The 21,799-nt window shown below is 37.4% G+C and overlaps 1 protein-coding gene across 2 annotated transcripts in view; it reads left to right on the top strand.

Moving 5' to 3' along the window:
• The first annotated feature begins 17,919 nt into the window (after positions 1-17,919).
• Positions 17,920-21,799, top strand: part of Otogl (otogelin like) — a 151,704-nt gene continuing 147,824 nt past the window's right edge. For both annotated transcript variants that reach the window (XM_060376923.1, XM_060376922.1), the window contains exons 1-3: positions 17,920-17,971; positions 18,928-18,967; positions 19,986-20,034. In XM_060376923.1, the coding sequence (XP_060232906.1) occupies positions 17,920-17,971; positions 18,928-18,967; positions 19,986-20,034 (141 nt within the window). The remainder of the gene's footprint in view (positions 17,972-18,927; positions 18,968-19,985; positions 20,035-21,799) is intronic.

The raw sequence follows: 21,799 nt of genomic DNA, 5'->3' as shown, positions 1-21,799 counted from the left end.
CTTTGCTGGGCAGAGCCTCTCAGAGGACAACTGTGAGAGGCTCCTGTCTGTGAAAGCATAGAAGAGTATTGTTCATAGTGTCAGAAGTTGGCTTTCTTCCATGGGGTGGGTTTTGGGTCAAGCATTGGTTGGATATTTCCTCAATCTCTGCTCTATCTGATCTTTGTCCCTGCAGTCCTTATAGGCAGGGTAAGTTTTGGTTTAAAGATTTTGTGGGTGGGTTGGTGTTCTCCTCTCTCCACTAGGAGTCCTGTATAGTTAGAGGGTGTCCTCTTCAGTCTCCCTGGCCCCTGCTACTAGTAGTTTCAGCTAGAGTCCCCCTCATACCGTTCCAGAGGCCTGTTCTGACTAAGGTCTCCAGCTTGTCACAGAGATGCCCCGCCCACAGTTTCTCTTTTCTCTGAAGGCTTTCTGTCCTCCTGCTCCACATTCTCACTCTCTCCAGGTCTTATCTCCACCCTTATTTCTCTCTGTGCTCCCTCTTCTACCTTGTCCCTCTCTTCAACCACTATCTCTGTCTATCCTATTTCCCGTTCTGAGTGAGATTTAAGCTTCCTCCCTTGGGTACTCCTTGTTACAGATCTTCTTTGAGTCTGTGCATTATAGTATGTTTATTCTGTACTATATATATCTTAACTATATGTATGGTTAAAATATACTTATAAGTGAATACCTACCATTTGTGTCTTTCTGGGTTTGTGTTATCTCACGCAGGACGATCTTTTCTAGTTCCTTCTATTTGCCTGCACATTTCATGATTTCCTTGTCTTTAGTGGCTGAGTAGTATTCCATTGTGTAAATGTACCACATTTTTTTTTTTTTAATCCATTCTTTGGTTGAGGGACATCCAGATTGTTTCCAGATTCTGGCTATTACAAGGAAAGCTGCTATGAACATAGTTGTGCAAATGTCCTTGTATGGTGGACCATCTTTTGGGTATATGCCCAGGAGTGGTATAGCTGGGTCTTGAGGTATTGCTATTCCCAATTTTCTGAGAAAGTGCCAGACTGATTTCCAAAGTGGTTGAACAAGTTTTCATTTCTACCAGCAATGGAGGAGGGTTTCCCTTGCTCCACATCTTTGCCAGCATGTGCTGTCACTTGAGTTTTTGATCTTAGCCATTCTGAAAGGTGTAAGAAGGAACCTTACAGTCATTTTGATTTGTGATTTTCTGATTACGAGTGAGATTGAGAATTTCTTTCAGTGCTTCTTGGCCATTCAAGATTCCTCTTTTGAGAATAATTTGTTTAGCTCTATGCCCCAATTTTAAATTGGGTTATTTTGTTTGTTGATGTTTAGTTTCTTGAGTTCTTTATATATTTTGGAATTTAACCCTTTGTCCGATGTAGGATTGGTGAACATCTGCTCCCAATCTGTAGACTGCCGTTTTGTTCTATTGACAGTGTCCTTTGCCTACAGAAGCTTTTCAGTTTCAAGAGGTCCATTTATTAATTCTTGATCTAGAGCCTGAGTTATTGGTGTTCTGTTCAGGAAGCTGCTTCCTGTGCCAATGAATACAAGGGGTTGGTTCCACTTCTTTCTAGTAGGATTAGTGTTTCTGGTTTTAGGTTGAGGTCTTTGATTCATTTGGACTTTAGTTTTGTGCAGGGTGATAAATACAGATATATTTGCAGTTTTTCTTTTTTTACATGTAAACATCCAGTTAGACCAGCACCATTTGTTGAAGATGTTGTTTTTTTTTCCCATTGTATGCTTTTTGCTCCTTTGTTAAAAATCAACCAGGTGTCAATAGGTATGTGGGTTTATACTTGGGTCTTCAATTTGATTCCATTGATCAACCAGTCTATTTCTATGCCAATACCATGCAATATTTTATTAGTATTACTTTAGAGTATAGCTTGAAGTCAGGGATGGAGATACTGCCAAAAGTTCTATTATTGTATAGGATTATTTTAGCTACTCTTTTTTTTTCTATATGAAGTTTAGAACTGTTCTTTCAAGGTCTATAAAAATGTATTGGTATTTTTTTAATTTTAATTTTTTATTAATTACACTTTATTCATTTTGTATCCCTCCAAAGCCCCTCCCTCCTCCCCTGCCGATCCCACCCTCCCTCCCATTTCTGCATGCATGCCACTCCCCAAGTCCACTGATAGGGGAGGTTCTCCTCTCCTTTCTGATCTTAGTCTATCAGTTCTTATCAAAAGTGGTTGCATTATCCTCTACTGTGGCCTGGTAAGGCTGCTCCCCCCTCAGAGAGAGGTGATCAAAGAGCAGGCCAATCAGATTATGTCAGAGGCAGTCCCTCTTCCCATTGTTATGTAACCTACTTGGACACTGAACTGCCATAGGCTACATCTGTGCAGGGGTTCTAGGTTATCTCCATGAATAGTCCTTGGTTGGAATATGAGTCTCTGGGAAGTTCCCTGTGTTCAAATTTTCTTGTTCTGTTGCTCTCCTTGTGGAGACCCTGTCCTCTCCAGCTCTTACTATTTCCCATTTCTTACATAAAATTCCATGTATTGGTATTTTGATAGGGATTGCATTGATTTTTATAGATTGTTTTTGGTAAGATGGCCATTTTTACTATGTTAATCTTACTGAATCATGAGCATGGGAGATCTTTCCATCTTCTGATATCTTCTTCAATTTCTTTCTTCAGAGCCTGAATGTTCTTGTCATGCAAATCTTTGACTTGCTTAGTTAGAATTACAGCAAGATACTGTATATTATTTGCGGCTTTTGAGAAGGGTATGATTTTTCCTAATTTACTTCTCAGTCCATTTGTCATTTGTATACAAGAAGACTAATGATTTTTTCAATTAATCTTGTATTTAGCCAGTGTCCTGAAGGTGTTTATCAGCTGTAGGAGTTTTCTGGTGGAATTTTTGGGATCACTTATGTATGCTGTCATGTCTGCAAATAGTGATACTTTAACTTCTTCCTTTCCAATTGGTATCCCCTTGGTCTCCTTTAGTTATTTTATTTTTATAGCTAGAACTTCCAGTACTATATCAAAGAAATATGGAGTGAATGGGAAGCCTTGCCATGTCCTTGATTTTAGTGGGATTGCTTTGAGTTTCTTTCCATTTAATATGATGTTGGCTTTTGCCTTGCTGTAAATAGTCTTTATTATGCTTAGGTAAGGACCTTATATTTTTGATCTCTCCAAGACTTTAAAAAAATTATTTATATTTTTATTTATTACAATTTATTCATTTTGTATCACCACTGTAGCCCCCTCCTTTGTCTCCACCCAGTCCCACCCACCCTCCCTCTTCTCCCTCTATGCCCTTTCCCTAGTTCCCTGACTCTAAGACATTTGTCATGAGGGAGTGTTAGAGTTTGTTAAAGGTTTTTTTTTTTCTGTATCTAATGAGATGATCATGTGATTTTTTTTCTTTCAGTTTGTTTATATGGTGGATTACATTGATAGATATTTCATATTTGAATGATCCCTGCATCTCTGGGCTGACGCCTACTAGAGTATGGTGGAATATATATTTAATGTGTTCTTGGATTCGATTTATAATTTATTGCGTGTTTTTGCATCAATGTTCATGAGTGAAATTGGTCTGAAATTCTCTTTCTTTGTTGGGTCTTTGTGTGGTTTAGGTATCAAGGGGACTGTGGCTTCATAGAATGAGTTGGCAATGTTTCTTCTGTTTCTATTTTGTGGAATAGTATGAGGGGTATTGATATTAGGTCATTTTTCAAGGTCTGGTAGAATTTGCTCTAAAACCATCTGGCCCTGGGATTTTTTTTCTTTTTGGAAGGTTTTTGATGACTGCTTCTGTTTTCTTAGGGGTTATAGGACTGTTTAAACCTGATCTTTATTTAAATTTGGTAGGTGAAATCTATCAAGAAAATATCCATTTCCTTTAGATTTTATAATTTTGTGGAATACTGGCTATTGAAGTAAGAACCAATGATTCTTTGGATTTCTTCAGTGTCTGTTGTTATGTCCCCTTCTTCTTTTCTGACTTTGTTAATTTTGGTACTCTCCTTCTCTGTCTTTTAGTTAGTTTGGCTAGGGTTTTGTCTATCTTGTTGATTGCCTCAAAGAACCTGCTCTTGGTTTCTTTGACTCTTTGTATTGCTCTCCTTGTTTCTAATTTATCAGTTTTAGCCCTGAGTTTAGTTACTTCCTGCCATCTGCTCCTCTAGAGTGTGTGCTTCTTATTTTTCCTAAAGCTTTCAGGTATGCTACTAAGTTACTAGTATGCGATTCTTAATTTCTTCATTAAGGGACGAAGTGCTATGAACTTTTCCTCTTCACACTGCTTTCATGGTGTCCCATAAGTTTGGGTATGCTATGCCTTCATTTTCATTGAATTCTAGGAAGTCTTTAATTTCTTTCTTCATTTCATCCCTGATCCAGTGGTCAATGAGCAAGGAGTTGTTAATTTTCCATGCATGTATAAGCCTTTTTTAAAATTTCTGTTGGAGAAGTTTAGCTTTAATACATGGTGATCTGATAAAGAACAATGTGTTAATTCAGTTTTCTTTTACCAGTTGAGGTTTGCTTTGTGACTGAATATGTTGTCAATTTAGGAGAAAGGTTGTGTGTGGCACTGAGAAGAAAGTATATTCTTTTGTGTTTGGGTGTAAAGTTCTGTGGACCTCTATTAGGTCCATTTGATTCATGACCTCTGTTAGTTTCAATATTTCTCTATTTAGTTTCTGTTTTGATGATCTGTCTGTTAGTGAGAGTGGGGTATTGAAGTCTCCCACTATTAATGTGTGTAGATCAACGTGTGACTTAAGGTTTAATAATGTTTCTTTTACAGATGTGGGTGCCCTTCTTTTTGGGACATAGATATTCAGGATTGAGATGTCCTCTTGGTGTATTTTTCCAAATGAATGATAAGAATGAAGTGTCCTTCCCCATCTCTTTACAATGATTTTTTTTAAATTCTTTATTAATTTCACTTTATTCACTTTGTTTCCCCCCTGTGGTTCCCTCCCTCCTCCCGTCCCAATCCCTCCCTTCCTCTACCCTCTGCATACATGCCCCTCCCCAAGTCCACTGATAGGGGAGGTCTTCTTTTCCTTCCTTCTGATCCTAGTCAATTAGGTCTCATCAGGAGTGGCTGCATTGTCTTCTTCTGTGGCCTGGTAATGTTGCTTCCCCCTCAGGAGAAAGTAATTAAAGATCAGGCAAATCAGTTCATGTCAGAGACAGTCCCTGTTCCTATTACAATGGAACCCACTTGGATACTGAACTGCGATGGGCTATATCTGTGCAGGGGTCTTAGGTTATCTCCATGCATAGTCCTTGGTTGGAGTATCAGTCTCAGGAAAGACCCCTGTGCTCAGATTTTTTGGTTCTGTTGCTTTCCTTGTGGAGTTCCTGTCCTCTGCAGATCTTACTGTTTCCCACTTCTTTCCTAATATTTCCTGCACTCTTATGCCCAAAGATTGCCATAAGTCTCAGCATCTGCATTGATAGTCTGCAGGACAGAGCCTTTTAGAGGTCCTCTGTGTCAGGCTCCTGACTTGTTCCTTCTTTTCTCCTTCTTCTGATGTCCATACTCTTTGCCTTTCTGGATAGGAATTGAGCATTTTAGCAAGAGTCTTCCCTTATGCTAGTTTCTTTAGGTGTACAGATTTTAGTAGGTTTATCCTATATTATAGATCTATATGAGTGAGTATATATCATGTGTGTCTTTCTGCTTCTGGGATAGCTCACTCAGGATGATCTTTTCCAGATCCCACCATTTACCTGCAAATTTCATGATTTTTTTTAATGGAGCTTACATTATGGGATTATTTTTTGATGAAGGAAGCAAGTTTATTCTTTTCTCCATTTCCTTTGTCTAGTACTGCATATCAATTGAATTAGCTTTAAATGTGACTTGCGTGTTTTATTATTTGATGTTTTATGTCTTCGAACAATGTTTTAAGCCATAGTAATAAACTGAAAATTTACAATACTAATTACTTATAATTTTTGTGATTGATTGCCTTTTCCCATCCATTCCCTTCTAGGAATTTCTTTCTTTCTTGCCTATATGAAGAGCAAAGTAATTTAGCTTCACCAGTAAGTAAGCCAGATGATAGATTATGAAACACACAGCCTAATGGCACTGGAGAATATTCTCCCTTAACCTTTAAAATTTTTATTTTGTTTTTAATATTATTTCTTTCTCTCCTACCTCTATTCTGTTCCAGATCCACCCCTCTTTGTTTCATCTTCAAACAAGGGAAGGTCTCCAAGAGATGACAGCTAAATAGGACAAAACAAGGTGTGTATTGTGTGAGAGAAGAATCTATTTTCAGTAATTAAAAACACAATAAGAAGCAGACTTGGGAAAATAAAAAAAAGAGAAAAATTATCTTTTATTTTTAAGATTGTAATTAGATAATTACATTATTTTTCTTTTTCCCTTCTCTCTCTTCAACGCTTGCTAGGTATCTCCTTGCTCTCTCTCAAACTCACATATACATAGCCACGTGTGCGTGTTTGTGTGTGTGTGTGTGTGTACATGTGCTTATGTGTGTACGTGTGTGCATGTGTATGTGTGTGTGTGCATGCATTTGCTATTTGATTTTCTACATGCATTTCTCCCATTTTGATCATATCTGACATGAAGACCTTACTAGAATTAATTTCTTTTAGACTCTAAGCCTAAAGATTTGTGAGATAAATATACCTCCTTCAAAAATAAGAATGTTTTGTTCAGCAACAGAAAATGGACTAATATATATTTAGGAGTGGGTTATTTTATTAGAAAGAATTCTACAGAGAAATATAACAATACTATATATGCACACTAACACACATAAATAATGTATAAAATAAACAATACATGCTGGAGAGGATGTGGAGAAAGGGGAACCCTCTTCCATTGCTGGTGGGAATGTAAACTTGTACAACCACCTTGGAAATCAATCTGGCACTTTCTCAGACAATTCAGAATAGCGCTTCCTCAAGATCCAGCTATACCACTCCTAGGCATATATCCAAAATATGCTGAAGTACACAACAAGGACGTTTGTTCAACTATGTTTGTAGCAGCTTTATTCATAATGGTCAAAACCTGGAAACAACCCAGATGTCCCTCAGCAGAGGAATGGATACAGAAATTGTGATACATTTACACAATGGAATACTACTCAGCAATTAAAAACAAGGAAATCATGAAATTTGCAGGCAAATGGTAGGAACTAGAAAATATCATCCTGAGTGATATATCCCTGAAACAGAAAGACACACATGGTATATGCTCACTTTTTAGTGGATACTAGACATATAATATACAATAAACCTACAAAAATCTTAATACCTAAAGAAGCTAAACAAGATGGAGGACCCTGGGTAAGATGCTCAATCCTCACTCAGAAAGACAAATGGGATGGACATTGGAAGAAGAAAAAACAGGCAACAGGACAGGAGCCTACCACTGAAGGCTTCTGAAAGACTCTACCCAGTAGTGTATAAAATTAGATGCTGAGACTCATATCCAAACTTTGGGCTGAGTGCAGGGAATCTTGGGAAAGAAGTGGGAGATAGTAAGACCTGGAGAGGACAGTAGCTCCACAAGGAGAGCAACAGAACCAAAATATCTGGGCCCAGGGGTCTTTTCTGAGACTGATACTCCAACCACAGACCATTCATGGATATAACCTAGAACCCCTGCTCAGATGTAGCCTATGGCAACTCAGTATCCAAATTCCCTAGTAAGAAGAACTGGAACTGTCTCTGACATGAACTCAGTGGCTGGCTCTTTGATCCCCTCCCCCTAAGGAGGGAGTATCCTTGCCAGGCCACAGAGGAAGACAATGCAGCCAGTCCTGATGAGACCTGATAGGCCAGGGTCAGATGGAAGGGGAGGAAGACCTCCCCTATCAGTGGACTTGGAGAAGAGCATGGGAGGAAATGAGGGAGGGAGGATGGGACTGGAAGGGAATGAGGGAGGGGGCTACATCTGGGATATAAAGTGAATAAACTGTATTTAATATAAAAAATAAAAATTAAAAAATAGGAAAAAATCATCTATTTATGAAATTGGCTCATGGAATCTGAGAAATTCACAAGCTGCAATTAACAAGTTGGAGATCCAAAAAGCCAATTGTTTAACTCTAATGTGAAACTGAATCTGAATGAAGGTGATTTTTTTCTTTTGCCTTTGCTTTAACGTAACTATATTGCTAGAACACAGATATTTTTCTAATTTGATATTAAAAAAATTTTTTTCTTTAGCCCTTCAGTGTGTTAGATGAAGCTATACTGGGAAGGGTGATATGCTTTAACCAATCCATTGATTTAATGCTAATGTCACTCAGAACAACTTTGCAGAAAACCCAGAACATCTCATCTAAATATCTAGACACCCTGCCATTCTATAAAACTGACTTATCAAATCAATCATCATAAATATGCTTCTTTCTGTCAGCTATTAATGTGTAGCATTTTTTCCCCAAGATAGAATCTTCCATCTTGAAGGAAGCAGGTTGAGGCTCAGGGCACCTTCCCTTAGGAAGGTAAAGAATTCCACAGTCACCTTGATACCTAAACCACACAAAGATCCAACAAAAAAAGAGAACTTCAGGCCTATCTCTCTTATCAACACTGATGCAAAAATACTCAATAAAATACTTGCAAACCGAATCCAAGAACATATCAAAGATATCATCCACCATGACCAAGTAGGCTTCATCCCAGCCATGCAAGGGTGGTTCAACATATGGAAATCCATCAATGTAATCCACCACAAAAACAAACTGAAGGAGAAAAACCACATGATCATCTCCTTAGATGCCGAAAAAGCATTTGACAAAGTCCAACACCTATTCATGTTTAAAGTCTTGGAGAAATCAGGGATACAAGGCACATACCTAAAGATAGTAAAGACAATATACAGCAAGCCTATAGCTAACATCAAATTCAATGGAGAGAAACTTAAATCAATCCCACTGAAATCAGGGACAAGACAAGGCTGCCCATTGTCTCCATATCTCTTCAACATAGTACTTGAAGTCCTAGCCAGAGCAATAAGACAACTAAAGGAGATCAAGGGGATACAAATCGGAAAGGAAGAGGTCAAAGTGTCCCTATTTGCAAATGATATGATAGTATACATGAGCGACCCCAAAAATTCAACCAGAGAACTCCTTCAGCTGATAAACACCTTCAGCAAAGTGGCAGGATACAAAATCAACTCAAAAAAATCAGAAGCCCTCCTGAATACCAAAGACAAAAAGGCTGAGAAAGAAATTAGGGAAACAACACCCTTCATAGATAGCCACTAATAACATAAAGTACCTTGGTGTGACTCTAACCAAGCAAGTGAAAGACCTGTTTGAGAAAAACTTCAAGTCTCTGAAGAAAGAAATCGAAGAAGATATCAGAAGATGGAAAGATCTCCCGTGCTCATGGATTGGTAGGATTAACATTGTGAAAATGGCCATCCTGCCAAAAGCAATCTACAGATTCAATGCAATTCCCATCAAAATACCAACTCAATTCTTTACAGACCTTGGAAAAAAGATTCTCAGCTTCAAATGGAGAAACAAAAAACCCAGAATCTCCAAAACGATCCTGTACAACAACAGATCATCTGGAGGTATCTCCATCCCTGATTTCAAGGTGTACTACAGGGCAACAGTAATAAAAACTGCATGGTATTGGCATAGAAACAGAAAGAAGGATCAATGGAACCGCATAGAAGACCCAGAAATAAACCCACACACCTATGAATACTCGATATTTGACAAAGAAGCCAAATCCATTCAATGGAAAAAAGACAGCATCTTCAACAAATGGTGCTGGACCATTTTTCTGCATGGATGTCTACATGCAGAAAAATGAAAATAGATCCATATTTCTCACCCTGCACAAAACTAAAGTCAAAGTGGATCAAAGACCTCAACATAAAACCAGATACTCTAAATCAATTGGAAAAAAAAAGTGGGGAACAGCCTAGAACTCATTGGCACAGGAGACAACTTCCTGAACAGAACACCAACAGCACAGGCTCTAAGAGCAACAATCAATAAATGGGACCTCATGAAACTGAAAAGCTTCTGTAAAGCAAAGGACACCATCATCAAAACAAAATGACTGCCTACAGATTGGGAAAGAATCTTCACTAACCCTTTATCTGACAGAGGACTAATATCCAATATATACAAAGAACTAAAGAAGCTGAAAAGCAGCAAACCAAGTAATCCAATTAAAAAATGGGGAACAGAGCTAAACAGAGAATTCTCGATAGAGGAATATCGAATGGCAGAGAAGCACTTAAAGAAATGCTCATCCTCATTAGCCATCAGGGAAATGCAAATGAAAATGACCCTGAGATATCACCTTACACCCATCAGAATGGCCAAGATGAAAAACTCAAGCAACAACACATGTTGGAGAGGTTGTGGAGAAAGGGGAACCCTCCTCCACTGCTGGTGGGAATGTAAACTGGTACAACTACTCTGGAAATCTATCTGGTGCTTTCTAAGACAATTAGGAATAGTGCTTCCTCAAGACCCTGCTATACCACTGCTAGGTATATACCCAAAGTTTGCTCAAGTACACAAAAGGGATACTTGGTCAACCATGTTTATAGCAGCTTTATTTGTAATAGCCAGAACCTGGAAACAACCCAGATGTCCATCAACGGAAGAATGGGTACAGAAATTGTGGTATTTCTACACAATGGAATACTACTCAGCAATCAAAAAGGAGGAAATCATGAAATTTGCAGGCAAATGGTGGGATCTAGAAAAGATCATTCTGAGTGAAATATCCCAGAAGGAGAAAGACAAACACGGTATATACTCACTTATATAGACCTATAAGATATGATAAACATAATGCAATCTATACACCTAAAAAAGATAATCAAGAGAGTGGACATGGGGTAAGATGATCAATCCTCGTTTAGAAAGACAGATGAGATGTGCATTGAACGTATGACAGGAGTCTACTGAGTGCATCTGAAAGACTCTAACTAGCAGTGTTTTCAAAGCAAAGACTCATGACCAAACCTTTGGCAGAGTACAGGGAATCATAAGAAAGAAAGGGAGTTAGTCTGATGGGGAAAGGATAGGAGCTCCACAAGGACCAAATATATCTGGGCACAGGGTCTTTTCTGAGACTGACATTCAACCAAGGACCATGTATGGATATAACCTAGAACCTCCGCTCAGATGTAGCCTGTGGTAGCTCAGTAACCAATTGCCCCAAAGTGAGGGGAACAAGGACTATTTCTAACAGGAACTCAATGACTGGCTCTTTGGCCTCCCTACCCCCCAAGTGAGGAGCAGTCCTGTTAGGCCACAGAGGAGGGCTTTGCAGCCAGTCCTGAAGATACCTGATAAAACAGGATCAGATGAATGGGGAGGAGGTCCCTCCCTATCAGTGGACTTGGAAAGGGGCATGGTGGAGATGAGGGAGGGAGGGAGGGACTGGGAGGGAATGAGGGATCGGGACACGGCTGGGATACAGAGTTAATAAAATGTAACTGATAAGAAAAAAATAAAATAAAAAAAAAAAGAATTCCATCCTGTAGGGAAGGTCTTTAAAACTCAGCAAGTAAACAATTCAAAAGGCTTAAGAAGTTCCTGAAACCAACCAGATTACTAGCCCTCCAAAGGCTTTTATTAACGGGACCATTGAGAGACATTTTCAGACAAGCTGAGATGTTTAGGAGAGGTTTTCCTGCTGAGCTGTCTGGAAAAAAACTAGTTGAGTTGTGTGGAACAGGTTCAAACCAACCGAATTACCTCTAATACTCTCTGACTTGGGTTTCCTGCAAGCTGTGCAATGCAATCCAGAGTTCCTTCCATCTTTTGTGAGCTCTCACCCTTGCTGGGGTGGGCCTTTGGTGATACAATTGTCTTTGCATCATTTCTCCTGGTGTAAGTAATCTGTTACCAATACTCTTATAAGTAACCCTAATAAAATCATTAGTTCACTAAGTTGGACTTTGATTATAAATTAACTTACTGTTGATTTTCTATCTGGGATGAATAGACATTTATTCATATCTCCCAAGGAATCATGCTCTAGAACAGCTATGAGTCACGCTCAACAACAACAAAATACTAATCAAGTTAACTCAAGTTAAGTAAAAGTTATTGCATAGATGTAGTCATGAAACCACTTCTTTCTTTGCTTCTTTCTGAGCAAGTACCTCTGCAAAATAACTGATTGTGGTTGATCATTTAATAGCAAAATCATGAATGAAAAATAGCTTCCATCTTCAATTCTGCCAGGGCCTACAAAGTCAAGGATCACAACCTTAGGACAACAAATAACTTTGTCTCTCTAATTTATATTTTGGTATCTGAGAAAGACTGGGTAAGTTCTAGGACTACCCATGTGTTCATTTGACTGAGAACTGAGGGCCTATGTTGGTGGACAGAGAACGTGAGTGCTCTTGTTACTATAATAAGTCCTAACTGACTTAGTGACGTAACACAGCACAAATATAACTAATGGGACTGTATACCAGAAGACTGAGATGGGTTTTACTGGCATTCAAAACAAGACATGGGCAGGACACCTTTCTCTCTGAAGCTCTGGAAGAAAATCCATAGCTTTGTCTTTTGTAGTTTCTGGAGGCTGTCTTCTTCCTCCCTCAGTGTTTCACTCTGACACTCTCTGCACTTACCATCCTTACACCGGAATCACAGGCATTCTGTAGGATAGTCTTCCCAGCTAGAAAGCACAACTACATTTTTTTAAAAACTCTGTTTTATGTCCTATAAATACCCTAGGTTCTGATAATTAGGAACTAGTCATCTCTTCCCAGGGTTAATGAGAGAGCAGCACATCACACCTATCCAGTGAGGGGTCTTGAATGTATGTTGTCAATGGACCAGAGGTTGTAATTTAGAGGAATTGCTTTGTCTAAGAAACCTATCAAGAGTAGGAAAACTAAATAGCATGTCCATGTCATCTTATCTGCAGTGGGCAGGGATGCTCACCTTTAATCTCCACGTAATTTTCTCCACCTTCTGCTCTGTTTTGCAGAGGATTTTTATCAATGCCACAGTGTTTATAATTTTCTTGCATTCCCTTTTTCTTACTTGTCTTGCATTCTAGTTCTCTAGAGTCATGTTTTTTCGTTATCAAAATATAGATGTCTAATGTTCTTAGACTCAATCAAAAACCATGAACTATAGAGAAGGTGGGTTTGCGAATCTGTGCATCTGATATGCTCCCTAGGTAATTCTTGTACATACCAGTTAGAGAGCTGCCACTGTGTTCTAAGGAAAGCTGATAAACTTATCTTGTTAGAAGAGAAGACTGAAGAAAAGCTTCTAAGGGAACTAGGACATTCTCACTGCAGCTTTCAGAAGACAGTGATAACAATTTTGTATGTAACTTAATAAGTGTCTCATTTCAGCCTGGAGTAGAGAAGAGGTCATGTCAAGATAGGAATGCACTCTTCGGGGCTTGATCAACTCTTATTTGAATCTTAAATCACAACAAAGAACTTGGTTTCTTCTGTTGTTTTCATACTGATCTGAGTTCTGCTGAGAACTGCAATAATACCACATCTCCAAAGGCAATTTGGTAGCAAGTGTGTGATTAAACTTACACCTGATGTTATCCAGTGGTTACAATAGCAGCCATCATAAGCCAGGTTGTTCGTGTTTGAATTGGAATCTTGGTGTGATGGGAAACCATCCAGTCATGGCACTGAAGAATCTGGATGGTTTGGTTTTATAATTTATATCCAAAGAGTAATTATTTTTATGTGCTTTTTTAAAATAATACATTTTTTAAGTATTTGTTTTGAATAATTTTCACTTGAAATTAAGCTAAGAAAGAAAGTTATAATTAAACTGATGGAAAAAAAAACAAATGTTTAAAATACACGGAAAGAAAAACCTGTATTTGATGATTGGTGTTTTTATTTTTGGTAATAAGGTAGTTTATATGATCTTAAAATTAACTAGTTTTAAAATAGTTGGTGATAAAATAGTTAACCATAAAAACTGCTTGATGCTTCCTTTTAGATGTAAGGTACATTACCATGAGCCAAAGCCAAAGCAAGAATAAAATTGAATTTTCTTCATTTTGAATTCAAGATTTGAATTCACACCCACTGGTCTAGGAATCTTCAACCTGAGAAATCAACAGGTAACTCCCTAAAACATGTGGTAGCAATAGATACATCATCATCATCATCATCATCATCATCACCACCACCATCATTCTCACCATCATCATTATTTGGTGGGGGGGGCAATGGATACATCTTTAGTTCTGGTGCTCAAAGGATTCTCACAGACAATTCCCTGCCAATCATATATACAACACACAAAAAATGGTGAAGTCCTTAAAACAGTCCACCTTGAGTGAAGTAAACTTGACAGTCAGCAGGATTGCAACCATCACTGCTGGCCTTCAGGAAATTAAAATACTTTCTCTCAGCAGTTTGAAAGTAGGTGTACAGAAATGTTGATGATACAAGCAGGGATCACAGACATGAATTCTACAAGCTATCTTATTGTAATCAGAGAGTGAAACTCTAGCCAACTCCCTCATATGATGCTCTCGGTAGTATAAATGCAACCTGTCATAGTTTAGAGGACACAAAAGGTGCCTGAGTTAGATGTTGACAAGAGGAAGCTAGTTGGAGGAGCATTGCTTCTTTTTCCATTACATAGTGTGAATCACTCCATAGCAACCAGGAAAATGAATGTCCTTATAAACTCTAGAGTGGTGGCTTTTGGGTCTAAACTTCATATTGAAATCATGAACAATACAGACATGACTTCCGAACTATTACACATTCTTATATAGTAAAGTCAAGATAGATTACATCTAAATTAAATTATGCACAACATTCCAGAAATAGCCACATAGCACACAGCTTGAAAGCATATGTAAAATTTTACAAAGTATTGTATTATAGTAAGAGAGTGAAACTCAGAGAGTTAAAATTCATCTTAGAGGAAGATTCTTTTGGTATCTCAATGATAAGACAATTTCTGGATAGAATCATAGACTCTGCAATGGTTGAGTTTAGCAAAGCAATTTTATTAGTAGACAGTGATATTATGGGAGTCAAATGTTAGCTACTTTAGATTTGATCTCAATTTACATAAGTGGATGTTATATAAATATGTAGAAATCAACTATTCTTGAAGACAGCATATTTTATTACAAAATCCCTTATCAATGACATATATACCACAAGGTCTGAGTTTTCCCATTCTTGCCCGTTGTTTTGAGTGTGCTGTGTTGAGGCCAACAGGTTGTTTGGTGTCAACTTTCTGGAGCTCATATTCCATGTGGGAAAATGCACAGTGCTTTTGTGGCAGAAAGGGAACTTTATTGCTTGCATTCTGTGCTTGCCTCAGGCTTCTTATGAACCTAGTCACTCTTCATAAACCGGTGGATGACTCACACTTTGCCTAACTTCCTTTGTCAGGGTATAAAACAAATATAAAAGTTGTCATTTTAACAGTAATAATCATACGTAGCAATAGTCATAAATTCCTTTTTGTGTCTCTGGGTCTAATCTTTCATCTAGACTCTCTGTTCTGTTGGCGCTATTCATGGAAGCCTATTTTGCTTATTTTCATGCTGACTACCATTTCAGGTAACAAGTTCGTGATAGAGTTAGTTGAGAACGAACTTGGCAATTATTGCTTTCTTTGTCACTGTTCCTTCTTCTTTTCTAGTTTATTTCCTTTGAGAAGCCTTGACAGAGGGAATCAGAGGGAAGGCACATACAGCAAGTCTCTGCTTAGAAAAGAATGGCCAAGTTGAGGATTATTTTTTGTGGTAATTTTCACTGCTTTCTTTACTAGACAAAACACCGCCCAGTTTCTGAACACATAGATTAAAAACAGAAAAGTAGAAAAAAGTCAGATGACATAGTTTTGGAATTTTAAATTTTGTTCAGTGAAAACTGAAGTGATGCTTTTGAATTAAGAGATGCCATATGAAATTTGAGATGAAAAAAATCAGTTATTACATTTATTTAATTTTATGTGTTATCAAAGTTTATATGAGAAACATGCAGTTCCCAGAACTTTCCATTGTTGTTTTCTCAATCTTTCTAGGCAATTTTCAGGTGCATTAAAAATAAGTAGGTTTGTAATCAAATTATCAAGTCATGAAATTTAACTTTGTTTTCAACTCAACATTTTTCTATATGTGTATCATTGGAGAAAAAATTAAGTTTCGGGAAAAAAAAATCAAGATGTTAGTAGACAGAGAAAACTATTCTGAAGCGTGATTTATATATTTGTGATATTATAGGTTGATTTATGTGGAAAGCAAAGAGACACTATTATAGACCAGCCAGGTGCAAAAGACTGAAGACTTAGTACTGTATGATGATTTAAAACATAATACAAAAATGTACTTTCCTTAGTTTTGGCAAAGTTCTTTGGAGGGCAAATTTTACATTCTAAACAGTGAGCAACCTTAGCTTTTCAATTATCCTAAGTTAACACATTGAAATAGATTATTTTATAGTTTTGACTGTGGCTCAGTGGATACAGATGACCAATATTTAGAATGTAAGTATAAATTATTCAGTAAATTATCTATGTAGAATTAGCTAATTGTCTAAAGAGTTCAAGAATAAGAAATTATGAGCTTTTTTGTAAATATTATTGAATGCATGCTTTACTTTAAAATACATACATTAACATTCAGAATGTGTGCATGTGTGTTTTCCACAACACGGCACTAATTTCTAATTTTAATGCTTTTTATATGTGTATTTCATGCTTAGTTTTGTATTGAATGGGCATGCCTTTTTGTTGCTGTTGTTGTTGTTGCTTCATGGAATTAGATGTTATTTATCAATGGAGAAGAATTACGACCGCATGGAAAAATAACACAAGAGCAGTGAACTTGGGACAATAAGAGGAAACTGTGTTTAATGGGTATTGGATGAGTCAGCAAAACTGACTGGGGAACACAAGACAGTAATTATTGCCGTGAAGTACCTCTGTGATTAGACTTCCTCGTTACCGTACCCTATCGGCTAAGTGAGAGAGAGGGACAAGGGCAAGTTGTGGAATCTGCTGTGGGAAATATGAGCCCACGGCGTAAGCGTGGCTTTCACTTCTATATGGGCTTAGATGATCTATCTGCATTTCATTGTGAAAGATGAGAGCTCTTCTCCGATGCTGTTCTGGCAGTTGATTGCTTCTGTAGAAGAATGCCCAACTGCTGGAATAAGAACTCTTTTTTTTTTCCCCATGATTTAATCAGGTACTTGTCCTAGAAAATGGAAAAATGCAATATTAGGAAAAAATTTCAGGAAATACTGAGTTGTTTTTGTTTTCTTTTTAAAGACAAATATTAGAAAAAAACGTTTTCTTTTTAAATTTATATTTGTTCTGCATTGTTTCATCAGCTCCGTGGGCTGATGAAAATGTCAACCTATATTGCACTACAATGGGACTTCAGTTGAAAATACACAGGCATAGGTATAATTTAATTTTTTAGAATAAGATACAGTATTGTAGATATTTGTAGGAAACGTTGATTAGATTTCCTTTCACCTCTCCTCAAAGGGTACTACTATTTTGTGAATAAAAAGACATGGATAACATGCCAATAGTTAGGAATAATGGGTATTTCATGATGTCAGAAGATATAAAGAAGTATTGTTTGGATGACCCCATCTCTCAAGATTACAAAAGACTGTCATTGGCTAAAAAGATGTGTGATGGGCAGGTGTGTACCTGGCTGTAACTGATACGGGCTCAGGCAAGAAGCTGCCTTGCATTACTAATGAGGGATTACGCCAAAAGGTTGACTGTGAGTTCTAAAACCTCAGGTGCTGTGTGCAGCTAGAAAGCCTGGGGTTTTTTTCTTTCAGCTGCTTTATCCCATAACTGTATTCATTTGAACTTGAGCACACAACGAACACTCACGCTTGTTGTAAGATGCCATCATAGTGAAGACCAGCAATTTGGTTTCAGTTCAGGGGGAAAGACTCCACTGAAATGAACATTGTGAGAAAACTCCATTTAATGGTACCTTGGACTGTTCTCTTGTTTCATATACTGCTATTTTCATTACAAGGTAAGAACTTCCATACTTCTACCTTCGTTCATCAGGTATCATTCCCTCTTAAAACTGAGATTGTTTCCTTTTGTGTTGGTTCTCAAGCATTTTGAAGTTGTTAGAATAGATATGTACTAAGTGACATTCAGACAATTTTATTGAATTAAGAGTGTAGAGAATTGGTATGCTTAGTACTTTTAAATTTTTCTTCAATGGCTATTTAAATCATGCCTTTATCACAGTTTGTTGTCATCCTTACTCCTTTCTCAAACACGATTTGCAATTCTTTCCCATATGTAAGTTAAGCATTTGAAACTTTATAATAAAGTGAAATAGAGTATTTAAACTCACTTTGTGTCATTAAAATCTAAAAATCCAAAAAGAGTTTTGAGGTCTAACTTTAACATTTGAGGTTATGAATTAATTTTCAATGTTTTTAGCAAGTTTACCTATAAATTAATTTTTATTAATTTTTTTCTGTGGAGATGGTATTTATTTACATACACTGTTTTCTTTTTTGATCCCTGAAAAAGGGTCTATGTTTTGGAGCTTATAGGGTGAATGGAGGAAATGACAGAGGTGGGAAAGACAGAGAAAAGTCACAATCTTTCCACCATAGCACCACTTAGCTCTCAAAGAGAAAGATGTAGAAACCTGTGCTGGGTCAGGGAGACAGTAAGATTGGCTTGGTCATTCTCTGACTATTATTATTATTATTATTATTATTATTATTATTATTATTATTATTTGCATTGTGTAAATCTACAGACATTGGCCACATTTTCGGGATTGTTGGTCACGTCACGTGTACCACAGATATTTCACTAGTCAGAATCCACTAAAAAGAATAAAACTGCAATGATTCTCAATCCACACTTTAGAATCTGGATAAAAAATGATTCACTAAAGAGCAGAACACAGACCAAGCTATCTATGCGTCTCGCAGTCTCACACCCTGTATTTATCTCTGGCAGGATACATTTGTGCGTCATCAGTCCTGACAGAAACATCTGAGTGAGTATTTCTTTGTCTTATTGTCCTGAAACATCAAAGGATTGAGAATATGCCAAACTCAGTAGACAGTTCTGTCCATTTCTAAAATAACTAGTGGAACACTGACAAAAAGTCTGAGATGTTCTTCTTTGAAATATTTCCAAACATTAGAGAAGATTGGGCATCTACTGTCCTGTTTGTAAGAAGATCTTGGTGCTGTCTACTGCCTGTAGGCACTAAAGAGAAATTTCTCTCATTTCAAAGGTTTGTAAAGAAGTTGTATCTATTAACATATCTCTTTACATTTTTGCTATTGACATCTATTATTGGCTGCAAATGTATTATATTGTTAACATAAAGTAAAACCAATTTTAGGGATCAAATGGCTAAAATGGTTATAGTAAAAAATAATGAAAATAGTTTATACTACCTTGTTTAATGAAAAGCAGAATTGCAGTCATTTGATTTTTAAAGGATATCTTTATTGATTAATATGATATTAAATATGAAATTCCATAAAACAGATGTATAAGTTGGTGAATTAATGATTTGGTCTGATTAGCTGACACTAAATGTCCTTGTATTTGTATTAATCTACTTTTTAATGACGTGGAATAGATGAAATTTGAATATTATGTTTGGAACAGCAAGCGCACTGCTGGTAAATATCTACTTCACCAGACTCATGAAGTCCTCACTTCATGTCCTCATGAAGACAGAAAAAGCTGTGTCTGTTGGTGCTATAACACTATACTATTTTGTTTATTTCTCAATCTCCAAGTTCCTTCCTAAGATTCAGTTTATATCAGAGCCTGGAGAGATTTGGGGACAGTCCCGAAGTTTGTAAAATGAGACAGCCCCGCCACCCAAATCTCACCCTGCCAAAGAGGGGTGGGGTGCCCTTTAAATGTTAAACCAAGAAAGGCCTCTTTGATAAAGTGATGGAGATCGGGAGGAAAACACCAGCTACCTCCTGGGAAAGGCTGTTCAGGTTGCCCAGGGGCCTCTGACTACACAAGTTCTTTGTGTTTTCTTGCAGAAGTGAGTTTCACAAAAATGAACAGAAAAGAGCTCTGTTAGCAGCACAGGTAGGTTATGCCTCAGATGGAGAGAGGCAGAGGAATAATTCATTCTGCTTTGGACTCTGCTGTCACTTCAACAATGAGACCTTTGTGGAGGGAATCAAATGCTCAAAACAAGACAGGAAGGAGCAGGGAGAGGCAAAGGCATTTCTCTGCGACTTTTTATTTTATTAAGACCCTCGAATATATTCTCAGCTCACATCGATTTGTTTGGAATGAAGCACCTTCTCTCTCTCTCTCTCTCTCTCTCTCTCTCTCTCTCTCTCTCTCTCTCTCTCTCTCTCCTCATTCATCTCAGTAACCCATGCATAGCGTTCAATGTTGATGGAGATTGGATATTATCTACTTGGTAGAACATTTGAGTGATTTAGAAGTTAATCCCAATATTGGGTAGCAATAAGGCAAACACACATAAGGAATGGAGAAAGACTGAAATGATCTAAATTAAATATAGCAAAAGAACACTAGACACAACCTGATGTACTGACGAACTGCTTTCATGTTTTCTAAAATATCCAAATTATGGGTATTTCTGAAGAGCAATACACTGTTAAATTTGAGAACTTGTTGCCTGCCTCCTCTTATAGAAAAAGGGCATTGAATAACATGATTGAGTTATCATCAGAGTTGGAATTTTCAAATGCATGAGCCTTAGAAAATATTTCCCTATGACAGATAGTAAATTAGAGATTTAATATGGGAAAGAAAGTTTTTTTAAAGAAGTGATATGATTTGAGTATTTATGTAGTTAACACCTTACGTGCTCAAGGGAGCCTTTGACAAATGCTGAAATACAAACTATTTTTTAATTTAAAATTATTTTTAATTCTGTTTAGATGTGTGTGGGTCTGTGCATCTGGATCTGAAGCATAGTATCCCAAGGAGTTGGAGTTACAGGTTGCTGTGAGTCATCGGATGTGGGTGCTAGGAACTGAATTCAGGTCTTCTGGGAGAGCAGCAAGTGCTCTTCACCAGTAAGCCACCTCTTTAACACCTGAAATAAAATTGTTATAAGTATTTCCTGATAGGGACCTTTATGTGTATATTTTTATTGTAGTAACTGAAGAGAACAAGTAGATGGGGAAGACAAATATGATACAATATTATGACAGTTGAGATGACAAAACATGTACTTTTTGATTGATGTTAAAGATTTCTGTTTGTCTGTTTATACATTTGGTGTATTTGCGTGCGCAAGTGCATTCACATGTACAAATGCACACTTGCACTATGGAGGCCAGAGTTTGATGTCTTCTTCTATTGCTCTATGCTTCATCTTTTGAGACAAGAGTCTTTCATTAAACCTGGAATTTCCTGGTTTATGAATGAGCTGTAGGACCTTCTCTACTTAGTGCTAGAATTCCAGGCATGAGGCACTGTATCTGGCTTTTTAAAAAAATACAATGTTTTTATCAATTCCTTGAGAATTTTATGACACATATTAATCATATTTCATCTCATCTCTAAGCATCTCCCATATCCACCCCACCTTCCCATGCTTCTCCCAAATTGGTGTGCCTCTTTTTTTTCACATTTTCTTTTAAAATTTTTTTTAAAAAATTTATTTTTATTTATTACAATTTATTCACTTTGTATCCCAGCTGTAGCCCCACCCTTGTCCCCTCTCAATCCCCCTCCCCCTCCCTTCCTCATCTCCTCCCATGCCAAATGTGTTAGGGGAACAGGGGCTGTCTTTGACATGAGCTCAGTGGCTGACTCTTTGATCACTTCCCTCTGATGGGGGAGCAGCCTGACCAGGCCACAGAGGAAG

Source organism: Meriones unguiculatus, chromosome 2 (assembly GCF_030254825.1).
Source record: "Meriones unguiculatus strain TT.TT164.6M chromosome 2, Bangor_MerUng_6.1, whole genome shotgun sequence".
Lineage (NCBI taxonomy): Eukaryota > Metazoa > Chordata > Mammalia > Rodentia > Muridae > Meriones > Meriones unguiculatus.
This window is presented reverse-complemented; position numbering and strand designations above follow the sequence as displayed.